The sequence below is a fragment of the Urocitellus parryii genome, chromosome 4, assembly GCF_045843805.1.
Source record: "Urocitellus parryii isolate mUroPar1 chromosome 4, mUroPar1.hap1, whole genome shotgun sequence".
Classification (NCBI taxonomy): Eukaryota; Metazoa; Chordata; class Mammalia; order Rodentia; family Sciuridae; genus Urocitellus; species Urocitellus parryii.
The window spans coordinates 18855225-18875194 of record NC_135534.1 but is presented as its reverse complement, the minus strand read 5'-3'; the positions used below and the strand labels follow the sequence as shown (position 1 = coordinate 18875194).

General features: G+C 38.6%; 2 protein-coding genes across 2 annotated transcripts; both read right to left on the bottom strand.

Annotated features, from left to right (window-relative positions):
* Positions 1–1211: 1211 nt before the first annotated feature.
* LOC113175087 (olfactory receptor 4C13-like) lies at positions 1212–2147 on the bottom strand. The gene has a single exon (XM_026379251.2). It carries the CDS (start codon positions 2142–2144, stop codon positions 1212–1214), a length of 933 nt encoding a protein of 310 aa, XP_026235036.2. The 5' UTR covers positions 2145–2147.
* A 16614-nt stretch (positions 2148–18761) lies between these two features.
* On the bottom strand, positions 18762–19706 carry LOC144254369 (olfactory receptor 4C46-like). Its single transcript, XM_077797453.1, has one exon. It carries the CDS (start codon positions 19698–19700, stop codon positions 18762–18764), a length of 939 nt encoding a protein of 312 aa, XP_077653579.1. The 5' UTR covers positions 19701–19706.
* Positions 19707–19970: the final 264 nt, after the last annotated feature.

The window sequence follows — 19970 nt, the reverse complement described above, 5'->3', positions numbered from 1 at the left end:
ACCACAAAGTAACTGGAAAATGATAAAGAACCCTCATTTGTAGAATAATGATGTCTTCCTTAGGGAATATCAAGGCAAACACTTTCTCACATATTGTGAAATTCAATTCCATAATCTTTCCCATTCCTCAAAGTGAGAGGTAAACAAATTTTTGTTTTATTTAAAGGGCAATCAAGAATTCTCTACAGAATTCTCATCCAAAAGAAATAAAGGTAGAAAAAAATTCCCATGATCCCTTGTAATCATTTTAGTGTATATTTTATTGAATTCATTTTTGTGATTTATACTTTATTTATTTAATATGTAATCAGGTACTAAACATTGTGCTACTTGTGGAAAATATTGATAGCTAGCAGGAAAGTACCTTATGGATTATAACTGCTCTTTTAGTAAACAGGAAGTCTAAAGTGACATTCAAAAACTCTTTTATTTAAGTCATCACTCTTTCTAATAGGTTATCAGCTTGCAGTGACCTGAGCAAATAGCCGAGTTCAAAGGCTAAAAGGAAATGTAGAAACATGGTTGAATCTTTCTCACCACTTGCAGGGTAAATGAATGGCCATTGTTTTTTGCCCTGAAGTACTTAGACACCACAATCTTATTAGAAATATATGGCCATCCATTTTGACATATAAAATAAAAATAAATAATAATAAAATGTCTTCATTTTTAGTTATAGATAGTAAAAGAGCATTATAATAGGCTAAGTACAGTTCTTTTCTCAAAAATTCTAACCAATAAAATTATATTAATATTTTCTCATCATTCCTGGAAATGTATGATAGCAATTAAGCATATGGTCCAGAAAATTGGTAATATTCTGGTTACTGGACCATTAATACACCACTTCTTATAACTCCCTATTTCTGTCAGGTACTATATGGTAATGGTAGTGTTTACCTGATGTAGAGTTATAGACATTAATGATCAATACCAGTATTTTTTATATTCTTAATTTTTTTAGAAGGAAAAACTATAAATCCAAATAAATGGATCAATCTAGGAAAATCAGGACCAGAATTAATAGAAACTTGCAATATGAGTAGATTGTCCTGGGTTAGGTAGTCTCTGATCTTTAACCTACTTATTCTTATTTCAATGAAGAGTTTATAAATAACAGTCTTTTTTCATCCAAACATAATCTTCTGAGATACTCCAAAATTTTCATTTATCCTTTCCTCACTTAAATCAATGTTGGAATTTAGTCAAATTCATTTATCAAGCAATTTCCTGCTAAACAATTTTCTCATAGCATCTTTCATCTGAGCATTTCTCAAAGTGTAGATCACAGGATTTAACATGGGAGTTATCATGGTATAGAATACAGCAACTGCTTTATCAATGGGTAAATTAGCTGGAGGTCTCATGTACACAAATATGCAGGGAACAAAGAAGAGGACAACCACTGTGATGTGAGAGACACAGGTGGACAAGGCCTTGCGCCTACCCTCCAGGCTGTGGGTCCTCAGGGAGTGCAGGATGACCACATAGGAGATCAGCAGGAGGAGGAAGTTTAACAGGCAGATGAATCCACTATTGGCAGCAACAAAGAGCCCCAGAGTGTGGGTATCAGTGCAGGCCAGATTGAGCAAAGGGTTCAGATCACACATAAAGTGATCAATGACATTAGGGCCACAGAAGGGTAGTGGTAAGATGAAGAGGATCTGAATGATTGCATGGAGAAAGCCTCCCATCCAGGACACTCCCACTAGCAGGGCACACACTCTCCAGTTCATGATGGTTGTATAGTGCAAGGGCTTGCAGATAGCCACATAGCGGTCATAGGCCATCACTGTCAGCAGAATGACCTCTACACCTCCAAAGAAATGTTCCCCAAAGACTTGTGCCATGCATCCTTTGAAAAGGATGGTCTTCTTTTCATGGAGTGCATCTCTAATCAGTTTAGGATTGTTGACAGAGGCATAGCAGGCATCAATAAAGGAGAGATAGGCCAGGAAAAAGTACATGGGGGATCGCAACAATGAGCTGCTAGTGATGGTTATCAAGATGAGCAAATTTCCTACTATAGAGATAATGTAGATGAGCAAAAATACAGCAAATACTATTTTCTGCATCTTTGGGTTTTGTGTAAGTCCCAGAAGAACAAACTCTGTCACATTGTTTGTAGTCTTCATGTACTTCATGTGGACGTTTGTTACATTACCTGAAAAAGTTGATACAACCTAGGATTTATTCAGATTTTCCATCCTAATAAATATTAAATGCCTGGATGCCACTGAGATGTGAAATCTTATGACATTTGTATGTTTTTGTGGTTGCACTTATTTATTTTTTGAGATGTATCAAAGAGTTCTGAATTCCTGAAGATTACTCAAATTGCCTCCTGAGTGACTATTAGGAAAACAGAATATAGATAAGGGCTTTTCTATAGATAAGGATTGGGATCTGAGTACACTAATATATCTGGGATGACTTTGAGCCTGAACTGAAATAATGGATTTCATACACCAGTAGCAACTTAGCCCAAAAAAGGAGGTAAAAGTTGAAACTACTGGATATTCATATACAGGTGAAAAATTGTGCCCTTTATTATTAAGAAATGGAAAATTACAAAAAAAAATAGAGAATGAGTAAAAGGATGACAAGGAGTTTGATTAAGGTAAACCTTGAGTACTAATCTCATATAGGTCTTCCTGGGTCCTGGATGAAGCTGAGTCAGGTTAAGTACAGTGGAAGTCAGAGGCAAGAGCCGCAGGTAACAGAGTATTATAACATTTGATATAAATATGATGGAAATGTAATGAAATACAAAATAGATAGTATAAAATAACCTATAATGTGTGTTTACACAATTCAAGAACTTATCCTTGATAATAAAATATTTTAATGTGAATTCTGTGTGTTCCAAGGTACCAAGTACTCCACACACAATTCATTTTAATAATTAGAATAACCTTGGTGGTCAAAATTATTTGTACATTTAACAGGTAAGGAAATGATGTCAGAGACTAATGTTTGCTGTTCAAAAGCAATGAAATATTATATAAAGCTTTCTGAGCATTTCATGTATTTTAAGCGATTTTATAGATTCTTGTTGCAGATTCTCTTTCTTGGGCTACATTTCCTGCCACTTTGCATACCTAAATCATCATCTATAAACTGAGAATAACAATACTACCTCATCATTTGTTAAGAGAATTGATTGTTATATTATTGTATCCACCATGGTGCTGGGGATACATATAGGAACTTTCATCCACTTTTATAACTGCATGCACTCAGCAGAGAAGCAGAACTTTTGACCCTACAACAATCTGAGTAAAAATGCTTTCCAAAATTACTGTTAAAGAAGCCAGAGAGACTTACCTGTATTATCCACAGTATTTGATATCAGAAAGAGTCCAACTTGCCTGTGCTTGGACTAACAAGTGATGATTTGTGTCCATTAAAATTCATATTTAGATCATTTTTGTGTGAGAGATATATTAAATTTTGTTTTCATCTTCAAGATTAATCTTGGTTATTAATTGATATGTCTCTTCCTTAAATAATGGTTCCTAGTGCTAGACAGCTTGGTTTTAGAAAGTACTTCATCTCTTGGAGTCTCAAATTGTTCAATGTCAGATTAGATTCATGACATATTTCAAATGTGTTTTGAAAATTTGGGTTATGAATGAGATTCTCTGTGACAGTATTTGACAAATTTAGAAAAGTAATGTTAACTGTATATGAAACACAACAATATTTAGTAACCCTCACCCCTTTTAAAAACCTACCTTTGCAATTCTAGATGATTTTTGTGGCATTACGATGTGTTCAGGCACAAATCCATCTTCAAATTAGTTCCCCTTGCAATAAGCAGAGTTCAATATGAAAGATAAAATGGAGTTGAGGAAAAACCACTCAGATAATTCAAAATCAAATCAGCCATTTTTAAGGCTGTGTCTTTATAAGTTTAAATCTTTCCATCTTAGATAAGCCTAAAGTGGTTTCACCAAAATCCTGAGACTTGAATTTAGAATGGAATCACTTGATTCACTATTATGGAGAAATGATCCTCATTACCTGGTTCTGGCCCATCAGGGCAGGATGTAGGAAATGCAGAGCAAAAGCTTTTGAGTGGCTCATTCCACTCACAAGGATTCTTGCTGTGGAGACATTAATGACAAGAAGGAATATTTTCATCCCACACTATCAGGATATTTAAAGAGGTTCCCATAAAAACTCAGGTACCTTCCTTGTAGTTGTTCATCCTCTCCCAGGAATTAGTTATCCCTTGTTGGAAAAGCTTTGTGTTTAGAAGTGGGTGTCCTGGCAGTGTGTTTGTGTGTCACCGACTCTAGAGTACAGATGGCATTCCCTGCACTTACAACATAAACAAGTGGGAGTTGCCTTTCCCTTTCTGAACCTGAGTTGCTAGGAGAGCTGAATACCAGGTAAATAGCACAGTGGCCTAAGTCCAGCCTGGGGACCAGTGGTGCAGGGTCCCTGATGATACCTGTCACAGAGGGGCGTCTTTCTTCTTATCATTTTAAAACCATTTCTGAAAACTCCTCATGATTGCTAAAACTCCTCATGAGAGCTAAAGCAGTGAAGACAGAGCTTTACTGAGAGACATTTTAAATAGATAATTGAAAAAAACTGCTTTTCCTAATTTTCATAGTATTTTGGAAATAGAATCCTCAGAAGGCTCTAAATTACTTATCCCTGATCTCATGGTGTGGTCAGTGTAGATTAACAGGCAGCATGACAAATTTGAAAAGAGATCTAAAACACAAGAAGAGAGTTTCAATCTTTCCATATTTTGTCACTTGGCATTGTTTATTTTTTCCCATTCTGTATCCAGGTGTCAATTGTTTTGACTTTAAATTGAAATTTTGTGATGACTGTCTATGAAGATTTTTTTCATATTCTTATCTACTGTTAATGTTAATATTTTGTAAAATATTTATTTATATCTTTGCATAAGTTAAAAGTAATTGTTCTTGATTTCTTCCTATTTAGTTATAAGTGCTCAGCATTTTACAATGCAGGTCTTTGTCATGTCTATAATGTGTAAACCCATAAACACACAATTTACTCAAAGCCTGTGAATTCTTTTATCATTTCTCAAATAACAGTTGTTTGGGTTATAATTTACATACAGAAAAATGTGCACATATAATATATAAAAACCACTCTCTGCATTGGAGTTAGACTCTTACAGATTTACCATGTGAATGTTGTCATGTCATATTTGTCCTCTGTGCCAGATCTTTTTTTTTTTAATTTTCTAAACATATTATCTTCTGGGTTCATCCATTTTGTTGCAAATGAAAGGATTTTTTTAAGCCAGAATAATGTTCTGTTATATACATATGACAGATATTCTTTATGTAATGATCTATCAATGAACGTTTAAGTTTCTTCCATATTTGGCTGTTGTGAACAACATATAATGGTCTCAAGAATGCACATATGACTTGGAGATCCTGTTTTAATTCCTTTGAATAAATATCCAGAAATAGCATTGTTAGATTATATGTAGTTCTATTTTTTTTTTGTTAATACTATAAAGGAATGTTCAAGCTGTTTTCCGCAGACAGAGCCAATATTTCATTCACACCAACTATGACAAGTTTTTCCTTTTCCCTATCATTGCCTCTATTTGTTATGTTGGTTTTTGGTTTATTTTTATAATATGCATCCTCCTGGGTTATGTTCATATGTTGCTTTGATTTGATTTTTCACTTTTCCTGATGATTATAAAAATATTGACTTTGGATTCCTTTTTATATAGCTGTTGGCCATTGGTATTCTTTGGACAAATGTCCATTCAAGGTCTTGCATGTTTAACTTTTATTTATTTAATTTTCTTTTATGTTGAACTAATAAATAAAAATCATATAATATACATATTAATAGGCTACTCATGTTTTGATACATATTTCATATTTCATAATGTTTCCACTAGGTATTTAACGTGATGTAAATACCTGAGGCTGGGATCCCAGCCTCTTTCACTTCCTTCTTTACTTCCTGACCATGATCTAAGCAGTTGTTTCTGTGCCATAAGCTTTTCTTATGATGTACTGCCTCAGGGCTAAAGTAAAGCAAACAACTGAAAATGGAATGGAATCTACAAAGTCTGAGCCAAAACTTTTCTTTCCTCTATATACATTGATTATATCAGATATTGTAATATGGAGATGGAAAGGAGAACCAGGCCAAGAACTGTATGGAAATGGGTAACAGCTACCTATGAAGGATAGCATGAATCTCCCTAAAAATCCTGAGGACTTACATTGAAATTCACCTGTTGGTGCCATCTGTACCATAGGCATTTTACATAAAATTGGATCATGTGATTAATATGACCTATGTGGCAGAACTCTGCCATTTGTTTTATAGACTTCTCTTCTTCTGGGCCCCCCTCAAAACTAGAATTTTGGGGGACATCCAAATGAGAAATATGTTGTCTCTAAAATTCAAGTGATCCACTAGGAATCATACCTCTTTTTTCCTTGTAAGAGGGGCCAGATGCATCAACTTATCATTCCATTCACCTTAGAAGGGATATCTGGACATACCTCACAACACTGAATTCCTAGATATTAAACAGAGGTAGAAAGTCCACAAATTTTATTCAGAATTATTTCTCTCACTCCAATGTGTTAACAATAAGTCTAGAGTAGTTGCTTCTTCTCATCTATTGATAGTTCCAATAATCACAAAGTAATCAACGTACAGGCCATAATGTTCTTGAGGAAGAACAAGTCAACAAGATACCTGTGAACTAAGTTATAACATGGTTCTGGAACACTGGCATACACCTGAAGTTAGCCACATTTACCTTTTTAACTGAAACCAAACTGGTCCTTTATGGGAGAATAAGGAAAAAAAGACTTCGCCAAACCATTAGCTGCATAGCAGTTACCAGTGGGATGTGTTAATTTGTTCAAGCAATGAAGGCACATCTTGTATAGCAGCTGTAATTGGAGCCTCCACCTGATTAAGCTTATGGTAATGGACTATCATTTTCTCATAACTGTCTGTTGTTTGCACAGGCAAAATAGTTGAGTTGAATGAATATGTGGTAAGAATCAGTGGACCGTCTTTCAAGTCTTGATAGTGCCGGCAAACTCTGAAATCCTTCCAGGAATGCAGTAGTATTATTTATCAAGCAAAATGCAATCCTGTGTTTGGTCATCTGTTTTCTTATATAGAGGAAGCTCTACCAGCTTCCACTTTGCCATTCCCACCCTAATATTCTTCACTCCATAGGTCATGGTGCCATTGTGGAGATTCTACCAATACCAGGTCCATTCAATTTTGCATTCCAAAACTGGGGAAATAGGTACCAAAGTAGTTTGAAAACCCACTTGCCTCATTCAGAGAATAACTTGAGTTATGTTTCCCTTCATCATGTAAGTCCATGAGATCTTCCTCCCACTGCTAAGCCAGGGGTATATTTTAATTTGTTCAAGCAACGAAACCATGTCTGGTACAAAGCTGAAATTGGAACCTCTATCTGATTAAGCTTATGTTAATTGACTATCATTTACCCATAACTGTCTATTTTTTGTACAGTCAGACCATAGAGATGTTTTGGGTGTCCTTGAATTAGTGTCAGTTTATAACCAGAGTGAAGCTGTCCAGCAATGTCTAAACTATTGTACTGCACAGTTACTGTGGAAAAGGTTTTAGATCCCTTTGTAGAAAACTGGGAGAAATATTTGCACATAAAGTTTTGGCAGTGTATTAGTGTCCTACCTCAAGAAGATCCACTTCACTTACAACTCAGGGGTTCTGGATCTATAGACTGGCTCAAGTCTGAAGAATGATTTAGGGATCATGACTTTCTGTTCCAGTGATTTAATTTTGGCATTCATTTACTTATTACAGAATTTTTTCTGCTTAAATAATATAGTTTAATAAGCACAGACCTGTTAAATTGATTAGTTTTTCTGTACAATAATCAGATTGTTATGATTTCTCCTTTATTTCTGTTTTACATAATGGTAACCACACCCCTAACACCTCTGAAACTTGAATGCCTCCACTTAGTCCTTGCAACCCTTTGATATAATAACTTGCTTTCTACTTAGGTTTTTCAGTTCGATTTCTGTTTCACTCACTGTAGATTTCCTTTTTGTCTTGTTGTAGCAAACTAGCCAAAATGAATTCTTCTTAACTCTATTACGTGCAGCAGTAATAGAATAATCTTTCCTTACTTTGCCTATGACAATAAAGTTGGCATGATCCCAAAGTATGTTTATTTTAATATTATCCCACACTTTTTTTATTTATTTATTTTTATTTTTTTTTATTATTGGTCTTTCAAAACATTACATAGTTCTTAATACATCATATTACACGGTTTGATTCAAGTGGGTTATGAACTCCCACTTTTACACGGTATACAGATTGCTGAATCACATCAGTTACCCTTCCATTGATTGACATATTGCCTTTCTAGTGTCTGATGTATTCTGCTGTCTGTCCTATTCTCTACTATCCCCCCTCCCCTCCCCTCCCCTCCCCTTTTCTCTCTCTACCCCTTCTACTGTAAATCATTTCTTCCATTTGTATTATCTTGTCTTACCCCTCCTTTCCTCTTATATGTCATTTTGTATAACCCTGAGGATCGCCTTCCATTTCCATGCGATTTCCCTTCTCACTCCCTTTCCCTCCCACCTCTCATCCCTGCTTAATGTAAATCTTCTTCTCAAGCTCTTCGTCCCTACCCTGTCCTTGTTTACTCCCCTTATATCAAAGGAGTCATTTGGTATTTGTTTTTTAAAGATTGACTAGCTTCACTTAGCATAATCTGCTCTAATGCCATCCATTTCCCTCCAAATTCTATGATTTTGTCATTTTTTAATACAGAGTAATACTCCATAGTGTATAAATGCCACATTTTTTTATCCATTCATCTATTGAAGGGCATCTAGGCTGATTCCACAGTCTTGCTATCATGAATTGAGATGCTATGAACATCGATGTAGCAGTGTCCCTGTAGCATGCTCTTATTAGGTCTTTAGGGAATAGACCCAGAAGGGGAATAGCTGGGTCAAATGGTGGTTCCATTCCCAGCTTTCCAAGAAATCTCCATGCTGCTTTCCAAATTGGCTGCACCAATTTGCAGTCCCACCAGCAATGAACAAGAGTGCCCTTTTCCCCGCATCCTCTCCAGCACTTATTGTTGTTTGACTTCCTAATGGCTGCCAATCTTACTGGAGTGAGATGGTATCTTAGGGTAGTTTTGATTTGCATTTCTCTGACTGCTAGCGATGGTGAGCATTTTTTCATGTATTTATTGATTGATTGTATGTCCTCCTCTGAGAAGTGTCTGTTCAGGTCCTTGGCCCATTTATTGATTGGGTTATTTGTTATCTTATTGTCTAATTTTTTGAGTTCTTTGTATATTCTGGGTTATTAGAGCTCTATATGAAGTGTGTGGAGTAAAGATTTGTTCCCAGGATGTAGGCTCCCTCTTTATCTCTCTTATTGTTTCTTTTGCTGAGAAAAAAATTTTTAGTTTGAGTAAGTCCCATTTGTTGATTCTAGTTGTTAACTCTTGTGCTATGGGTGTCCTATTGAGGAATTTGGAGCCCGATCCCACAGCATGTAGATCATAACCAACTTTTTCTTCTATCAGATGCCGTGTCTCTGATTTAATATCAAGCTCCTTGATCCATTTTGAGTTAACTTTTGTGCACGGCAAGAGATAGGGATTCAGATTCATTTTTATGCAAATGGATTTCCAGTTTTCCCAGCACCATTTGTTGAAGATGCTGTCCTTCCTCCATTGCATGCTTTTAGCCCCTTTATCAAATATAAGATAGTTGTAGTTTTGTGGATTGGTTACTGTGTCCTCTATTCTGTACCATTGGTCCACCCGCCTGTTTTGGTACCAGTACCATGCTGTTTTTGTTACTATTGCTCTGTAGTATAGTTTGAAGTCTGGTATCGCTATACCGCCTGATTCACACTTCCTGCTTAGCATTGTTTTTGCTATTCTGGGTCTTTTATTATTCCATATGAATTTCATGATTCTTTTATCTATTTCTACAAGATATGCTGTTGGGATTTTGATTGGCATTGCATTGAACTTATAGAGAACTTTTGGTAATATCGCCATTTTGATGATGTTAGTTCTGCCTATCCATGAGCAGGGTATATTTTTCCATCTTCTAAGGTCTTCTTCTATATCTTTCTTTAGGGTTCTGTAATTTTCATTGTATAAATCTTTCACCTCTTTTGTTAGGTTGATTCCCAAGTATTTTATTTTTTGGGGGGATATTGTGAATGGAGTAGTTGTCCTCATTTCCGTTTCAGAGGATTTGTCGCTGATATACAGGAATGCCTTTGATTTATGCGTGTTGATCTTATATCCTGCCACTTTGCTGAATTCATTTATTAGCTCTAATAGCTTCTTTGTAGACCCTTTTGGGTCTGCTAGGTATAGAATCATATCATCTGCAAATAGTGATAATTTAAGTTCTTCTTTTCCTATTTTTATGCCTTTAATTTCTTTTGACTGTCTAATTGCTCTGGCCAGTGTTTTGAGGACTATGTTGAACAGAAGTGGTGAGAGAGGGCATCCCTGTCTTGTACCAGATCTTAGAGGGAATGCCTTCAATTTTTCTCCATTCAGAATGATGCTGGCCTGTGGCTTATCATAGATTGCTTTTACAATGTTGAGGTATGATCCAGTTATCTCTAATTTTTCTAGAGTTTTGAACATAAAGGGATGCTGTACTTTGTCGAATGCTTTTTCTGCATCTATCGAGATGATCATATGGTTCTTGTTTTTAAGTCTATTGATGTGGTGAATAACATTTATTGATTTCCGTATATTGAACCAGCCTTGCATCCCAGGGATGAATCCTACTTGATCATGGTGTATAATTTTTTTGATATGTATTTGAATCCGATTCGCCAGAATTTTATTGAGGATTTTTGCGTCAAGGTTCATTAGAGATATTGGTCTGTAGTTTTCTTTCTTTGAAGTGTCTTTGTCTGGTTTCGGAATCAGGGTGATGTTGGCCTCGTAGAATGAATTTGGAAGTTCTCCCTCTTTTTCTATTTCCTGAAATAGCTTGAAAAGTATAGGTGTTAGTTCCTCTTTAAAGGTTTTGTAAAACTCTGCTGTATACCCATCCGGTCCTGGGCTTTTCTTAGTTGGTAATCTTTTGATGGTTTCTTCTATTTCCTCTATTGTTATTGGTCTGTTTAGGTTGTCTATATCCTCCTGCCACAATCTGGGCAGATTATATGACTTAAGAAATTTATCAATGCCTTCACTATCTTCTATTTTATTGAAGTATAAGGATTCAAAATAATTTCTGATCATCTTCTGTATTTCTGAAGTGTCTGTTGTGATATTGCCTTTTTCATCCCGTATGCTAGTAATTTGGGTTCTCTCTCTTCTTCTCTTCGTTAGCATGGCTAAGGGTCTGTCAATTTTATTTATTTTTTCAAAGAACCAACTTTTAGTTTTGTCAATTTTTTCAATTGTTTCTTTTGTTTCAATTTCATTGATTTCAGCTCTGATTTTAATTATTTCTTGCCTTCTACTTCTTTTGCTGTTGTTTTGCTCTTCTTTTTCTAGGATTTTGAGATGAAGTATGAGATCATTTATTTGTTGGTTTTTTCTTTTTTTTGAGGAATGAACTCCAAGCAATGAATTTTCCTCTTAGAACTGCTTTCAATGTGTCCCATAGATTCCGATATGTTGTGTCTGTGTTTTCATTTAACTCTAGGAAGTTTTTAATTTCCTCCTTGATGTCTTCTAAAACCCACTGATCATTCAGCAACCTATTGTTCATTCTCCAAGTGATGCTTGATTTTTCCTTCCTTCTTTTATCATTGATTTTAAGTTTCATTCCATTGTGGTCAGATAAGATGCATGGTATTATCTCTACCCCTTTATATTGTCTAAGAGTTGCCCTGTGACATAATATATGGTCTATTTTTGAGAAGGTTCCATGTGCTGCTGAGAAAAAAGTGTAACTGCTTGATGTTGGGTGGTATAGTCTATATATGTCAATTAGGTCTAGGTTGTTAATTGTGTTATTGAGTTCTATAGTTTCCTTATTCAACTTTTGTTTGGAAGATCTGTCCAGTGGTGAGAGAGGTGTGTTGAAGTCTCCCATGATTATTGTATGGTGGTCTATTAGACTCTTGAACTTGAGAAGAGTTTGTTTGATGAACACAGCTGCACCATTATTTGGGGCATATATATTTATGATTGTTATGTCTTGTTGGTGTATGGTTCCCTTGAGCAGTATGAAGTGTCCTTCTTTATTCCTTTTGATTAACTTTGGCTTGAAATCTATTTTATTAGATATGAGTATGGCCACTCCTGCTTGTTTCCGAAGTCCATATGAGTGGTATGATTTTTCCCAACCTTTCACCTTCAGTCTATGAATATCTTTTCCTATCAGATGCGTCTCCTGTAGGCAGCATATTGTTGGGTCTTGTTTTGTGATCCATTCTGCTAGCCTGTGTCTCTTGATTGGTGAGTTTAAGCCATTAACATTTAGGGTTATTATTGAGATATGGTTTGTTCTTCTAGCCATATTTGTTTATTGATGTTACTAAACCTGATTTGTTATCCTCTTTGACTACTTTCCCCCCTTTACTGTCCTACCTCCCATTGTTGGTTTTCAATGTTATTTTCCATTTCCTCTTCCTGTAATGTTTTGCCAAGGATTTTTCGAAGAGATGGTTTTCTAGCTGCGAGTTCTTTTAACTTTTGTTTATCGTGGAAGGTTTTAATTTCATCTTCCATCCTGAAGCTTAATTTCGCCGGATACACGATTCTTGGTTGGAACCCATTTTCTTTCAGAGTTTGAAATATGCTATTCCAGGATCTTCTAGCTTTCAGAGTTTGTGTTGAGAGATCAGCTGTTATCCTGATTGGTTTACCCCTAAATGTAATCTGCTTTCTTTCTCTTGCAGCTTTTAAAATTCTCTCCTTATTCTGTATGTTGGACATCTTCATTATAATGTGTCTATGTGTGGATCTCTTATGATTTTGCACATTTGGCGTCCTGTAGGCTTCTAGGATTTGGGATTCTGTCTCATTCTTCAAGTCTGGGAAGTTTTCTCGTATTATTTCACTGAATAGACTGTTTATTCCTTTGGTATGGAGCTCTGTGCCTTCCTGTATCCCAATGACTCTTAAATTTGGTCTTTTGATATTGTCCCATAATTCTTGGATGTTCTGCTCATGGTTTCTTAGCAGTCTTGCTGAGCTGTCTATGTTCTTTTCCAGTTGAAATACTTTGTCTTCATTGTCTGATGTTCTCTCTTCTAAGTGATCTACTCTGCTGGTAGTATTCTCAATTGAGTTTTTAAGTTGTTTTATTGTTTCCTGCATTTCTAGGATTTCTATTTGTTTGTTTTTTATTACCTCTATCTCCCTGTGAATTTGATCTTTTACTTCCTGGATTTGTTTGTCAATGTGGTCTTTCATTGTCTGATTTTGCTGTCTCATGTCTTCCTTGAGACTCCAGATCATCTGAAGAATATATATCCTCAACTCTTTATCTGACATTCCATCTGTTGCAGCTATTATCTCTTCTAAAGTTGAGTTGACCTGCATTGCTTGTTGTCCTTTCTTTCCTTGTCTTTTCATACTGCTCGCGTTTCTTTGTGCTTGGTGCAACTGTTGTGTTTTTGAAATTTACTCCCTATTTATTTATATTGCTCTTGTATAGTTGGGAAGTCTCCCTTGCAGGGCGGGTAGTGGCTGTGCTCCTCCTCTAATTAGGGTGGTCTGTCTACCCCGCTGATCGGTCGCAGGTCTGCCCCCCCTGCGGGTACGGGAGCCGGCTCTGCTCTGCCCCCACTCCAATTGTGGTAACGTAACTACCACGCCCTGGGGTCGTTGGTCCTGATCTGGATGTGGGTGGCGGCTCTGCTGGGTCCCCACTCCAATTGGTGTGACGTGTCTACCGCGCTGGCAGGCCTCTAGGCCGGTGGGTCGCAGTTCTGCACAGCCCCCACTCCCAATGGGGGTACCTGACTACCTCTCCAACGGGTCGCTGAGTCCCCTCCGGACCCGGGCGGCGACCCTGCTCCACCCCGACTCCAACCAGTGTGACTCGACTGCCTCGGTGTTACGTGTCCACCACGCTGGCAAGCTACCTGGCCTGTCTTTCCAGTGGGCCGCAGGTCTGCCTGCCCTGCTTGCTCAGATGGCAGCTCTGCACAGCCCCTACTCCAAATGAGGTTACTTGGCTACCACGCCCCAGGGTCGCTGGTCCTATTCTAGGCGTGGGCGGCTACTCTCTTCAGCCCCAGCTGTGTTTGGTGTGTCATGATACCACGCCGGCGGGTCACTTGGCCTGCTCTGGGCGCAGGAGGAGGCTCCACTCTGCCCCACAGCACCCAGCAGGAGCCTGACTGAGAAGCAGTCACCGCTGGTTCCCTAGCCTTTGGCCAAAGCAGCTTTGGTAGCCAGAACCCTGCCTCTCGGATCCCGATACACTCTCCGCTGGGAGCTGGCTCCAGCGAGCGACCCCCACGGGTTCCCCAGCCCCCAGGCCAAAACTGTTCCGGGAGTCAGAACCCAGTCGCCCCAAGCTCAGCGCATGCTCCACTTGGAGCTGGCCTCCACCGGCAGTCTCCGCAGTTTCCTCAGACCTGGGCCAGGTTAGCCCTGGGAACCAGAATCCAGCTGCTCAGTGCCCGGCGCACACCTTGCAAGGCCCGAGCCTTTAGGAGTATTCTCCACAAGATCCCCAGTCCCGAGCCTGAGCAAGAAATCTGTCTGCTAGACGCAGGCAAATACCAGCCTGAAATCACCTGTTCCATAGCTGAATGAGCTGAGATCAGTAGAACAAGGGGATGATTACATCATTTCTTCGAAATGGCAGCTGCTGTCCTCCTCCGTGGTCCGACCAGTGTCTGGAACCAAACTGGCCCACTTCTCTCCTCTGACTCAAAGCCGGAACTCAGCACTCCGTACTGCCAATGTACCACTGGCGGGAGCCCCCTGAATCCGTATCACTGCTCCCCCGCTCCGGCACCTTGCCGCTCCCCAGCGCGCGCCACAGACGCCAGCCGCAGGGTGATTGCCTGTCAGGCTATGCGACCCTCCGTGCAGAGAAATGGAGCTCCCGCAGTCGAACTACGCACAATGGAAATCTGTCCACTAGATTCTGGAGCACCTCAATTTCCCTGGAAATTCCCAACAAGATAGCCTTCAGGCGATTCACATCGTCTTTCTCCCGCTCATTGACGCGGCGCACTGGGGTGATGCACTCCCTTCGCTGCCATCTTCCCTCCTCAGGACATGACTTCTGCACCCGCCACCTGCGGGGCCACCTGTGGAGCCGGGTAGCTGCGGCCGTGTGGTTAGGAACAGGGCGGGTGAGGCGGCTGCTTCCAGAGCGAGCTCTATGCCTCCCAGGGGAGCCCTGATGGCGGAGGCCGACTGCCGGTTCGGGCGGGGCGGGCCAAGCCGCTCGGGTGTCAGCTGCTTGCAAAAGTGGCTGCTGGTTTCAGGTCTTGACTTCTGCACCCGCCACGGGTCCACCTGTGGAGCCGGGTAGCTGTGGCCGCGTGGTTAGGAACCGGGCAGGTGAAGTGGCTGCTCACAGAGTGAGAGCTAGGCCTCCCGGGAGAGCCGCTTGCCGAGCGGCTGATGGCTGCGGGACTAGACCTCTGTGCCCGAGTGGCTGTCCAAGATCCACTTCTCTGGGACAAACTGTCACTTCCAATAAACCTACCAGTTCACGGCTGCTCTCCTCTTAAGGGAATTCTGCTAGAAGTTCCTCCGTAGGTAGGCTGCAGCTGTTCAGGTGGGTCTTTCTTATCCCATTAAAGTGGAGACATTGGAATCACTGCTTCCTCGCCGGCCGCCATGTTGGATCCCCATCCCACACTTTTAATATGTATTATCATACATGTCCCTGTACTCCTATCTGATAAAATCATGTAGTATTTGAAGTGCCATGCACCTATTCATGGGTCACACCTTGCATATATTTTAGGGTCCCACTGAGACATGAACCTAGATATAAGTCTGGAAGCAAAGAAGATATAAGTCTGGAGTTAACCCAAGGGGAGTAAACATTGCTCTTACAGAGCACCTTTGCCTTTATGATCCCCTCAGGCAGTGTAGAAGTATTCCTTAGACATGGTGGAGAGAACACTAACTGGTAGCTGGAGGGCACTTCTACTGGACATAGAGAGGCCTCTTTCACTTGCAAAGTTTCATAGTTCTCTCCATTCCATCTTCTCAGTTCTTTCATCCATCTAGTGATGGAAGCCAGAACATGGATCTAACCCCAAAAATACGTATCTATTCCCTTGTAAATTACATGTAAATATTTGGGGAACTGTTTCTCTCTTTCTAATAAGTATTTAGACTATAGATGCAGAACCTGCATTTTTATGGAGAATTTTTATGAAGATTACATATGAAAACAGGGGTTGGGGAAGCTGATAAGGCCAGGGAAAGGTGCATTGTCTATGTGAAGTCTGGTGTCATTCTGGGACCTTGGTAGCTCTGAAGAATGCATTGTATTATAGTTGCACACAGGGACAGTGGACCCAACCTTTTTATACACCTGTGGTAGTCTTTTATTGTCTACTTAGGGGCCTTGAGGTGTTGGGCATAAGCACTGGAAGAATCTTGCATTTTCTCAAGTGGAATTGTCCAGAGAAGGTTAGGGCTGTCAACTCTTAACAGCCCAGACTTACAGTAGCTGGTTCATGGACACTCTGGCCTGGTGGAGGGGATCTGAGCTGGATCTAATGGTGTTTATCACAACCCATGTAAGAAGACCAGAGTTCAAACAACCAGCCTTTCACACTCAGCTCTGAACAGTAGCCTGCTGTTCTCCTGCTGTGGATCTTGTCCCCTTCATGCCATTCTTCTTCAAATCTAACTACATCACTCACTAACTTAAGAAGACTTCTGATGTTTTCCCCATGGTCTACACCATTAAGCTATAACAAGTTTATGAGTCCCTTGCCAATCTTGCTTGTTTTTGTCTCCCAAGTGTCAACAGTTACAAGAGCTAATTTTATAGTAGCTTGGTCTGCAACTTGGTGGTCGGCACTAGTGGGTTTCAATAAATAATTGTGGAATGAATAGTTTAATAAGCACAGACCTGTTAAATCAATTAGTTTTTCTGTATAGTTTTTTCTCTTAATCTGTTATCTATCTCCTGTTCTAGAAATGCTTTGGCACATACTCTTGCCTATTCCCTCTACTGACACCATACCACAGGTGCCATTTTTAATGTCTTCCAATCTAAGAATCAATTCTTGACCCAAACCCCAGATCTTTGGAAGCCCTTCAGTATATTTTCATAACATTTTGTTCATCTAAATATTTATAACACAGAGTATTGATTTTTTACTCTTTCTAGTAGTCTTTCAATGAAATTTCAATTCTATAAAGGAAGAAGTAAAATTTTATTTTATCTACATCTGAACATTCCCTCTAATATGCATGTACCTTAGAGTAAAAATTATGTGTTTACTAATTAGGAAGGAAGATTTGAGTGAAAAATATTTAATCTTGAAATTTCTCTGTGTGCAGACAGATCTTCATATTTTGAAAAACAGTTTTGAATAATGAAATGATCACAAAGTAACAGAAACACCATAAACAACTCAGATTCATAGGATAATAAAAACTTCTTGAGGGAATATCAATGTACAGTTTATTTTCATATGCTGAGCAACACAATTCCAAGATTTTCTCATTCCTCAGTTTATGCAAGAATAAAAACAAAATGTGGTTCTTCTTAGAATTCCATCTAGGATTCTCCTCTGAGTCTGCATGAGATTAAGGTAGAAAATATCTATTACTCTTTTCCTACCACTTTTATTCAATTAATATATTATTTTATACATTTGGTCATTCCTTCAATATTCATCAGGTGCCATACTTTCAGCTAATTATGAAAAGTATTGAAAGCTACCAGGCAAAACATTTATGGGTTATAGCTGCACCTTTAGTGACTAGGAGTCCCTGTTCAACATTCAAGTGTTCTTTATTTGATTCACTCCTTCTGATGAGCTATTAGCCTATAATTGCATTAGTTCCAATGTCTAAAAGAAAATTTAGGAAGATTGTTGAATCTTTCTTATGTTAAAGAGGGTAATAAATGTCCAATTGTTCATTGTCTCCAAAGAACTTAGATACCATAATATTACTGGAAGCACATGATCATATATTCTGATACATAAAAATATGAGATATATGAATGAAAATGATGTAATTTTTGGTTATAGATAATCTATGAGAATTGTGATGTGCAAAGCATAGTCTTTTCTCAAAAATTCTCACTAGTACCATTATTGGAACTTTTCCTCATCATTATCTGATAGTATATGATAGGAGTTAAACAAATGATCTGAAATGTCAGTGATATTTTGTTTACTAGATCATCAGTATATCTGTTGTATATTGATAATTTCTTCTTTCTGTCAGTGTCCTATAAGTAAAATGCCCTACAGCTAAAATAGCAGAGCTTACCTGTATTGATAGTTATAGTGATTATTGCTCATCACCAACATTCTTTCTATTTTTTTTTCTTAAGGAAAAACCTATAAATCCATATACATTGATAAAGTTGGAAAACCAGGCCCAGAGTTAGTAAAAGTTTTCAAACATACAAGACATGTTTCTAGGCTAGATTGACCCCAACTTTTTAACCAATTTCTACTTTGCCAATGAAAAGTTTCTGAATAACAATTTTTAAAATATTTGTCTTATATTTTGCTAATGTGTTCCAAATTGTCTGCATATTCTCCTCAGCTGAATCACTGCTGGGTTTTAGGCACATTCATTTATCATCTGAAATAGCTTTACTGATAAATAACTTCCTAACAGCAGCTTTCATCTGAGCATTTCTGAAAGTGTAGATAAAGGGATTTACCATAGGAGTTATCATAGTATAGAATACAGCAATTGCTTTATCAATAGATAAATTAACTGCAGGTCTCAGGTACACAAATACGCAGGGAACAAAGAAGAGGACAACCACTGTGATGTGGGAGACACAGGTGGACAGGGCTTTGCGCCTACTCTCCAAGCTGTGGTTTCTCAGGGAGTGCAGGATGACCACATAGGAGACCAGCAGGAGGAGGAAGTTTAATGAGCAGATTAACCCACTGTTAGCAGCAACAAAGAGCCCCAGAGTGTGAATATCAGTGCAGGCCAGATTGAGCAAAGGGTTCAAATCACACATAAAGTGATCAATGACATTAGGGCCACAGAAGGGTAGTTGGAAGATGAAGAGGATCTGGATGGTTGCATGTAGAAAGCCTCCCATCCAGGACACTCCCACTAGCAGGGCACACACTCTCCAGTTCATGATGGTTACATAGTGCAAGGGTTTGCAGATGGCTACATAGCGGTCATAAGCCATCACTGTAAGCAAGATGACCTCTGCACCTGCAAAGAAATGTTCCCCAAAGACTTGTGCCATGCATCCATTGAAAAGGATTGTCTTCTTTTCATGAAGTGAATCTCTAATCAGTTTAGGTGTATTTACAGAGGCATAGCAGGCATCAATCAAGGAGAGATAGGCCAGGAAAAAGTACATGGGGGATCCCAATAGTGAGCTCATAGTGATGGTTATAACAATGACCAAATTTCCTACCACAGAGATGATGTAGATGAACAAAAACACAACAAATATAATTTTCTGCATCTTAGGGTTTTCGGTAAGTCCCAGAAGAACAAATTCTGTCACATTGTTCTTATTCTCCATGAACTTCATGCTAAAGTTAATTAAATATCCTGGAAATATTGATACAACATTGGGTTAATTAAACTTCTCCATTCTAGTAAATAATACATGCCTGAAATCTATGGAGTCATGGGGTCTTATGTTTTATTGTTTTTCTTTACATGTATTTTTTTTTGTTTCTTCAAGTGGAACAAAGAACTCTGAATTGTTAAAATTATTCAAATTCCCTCCTATGTAGAATTTTTGAAAATATTGTATAGATGAAGAACTTCTGTAAACACACTAGGTGATCTGCATCTG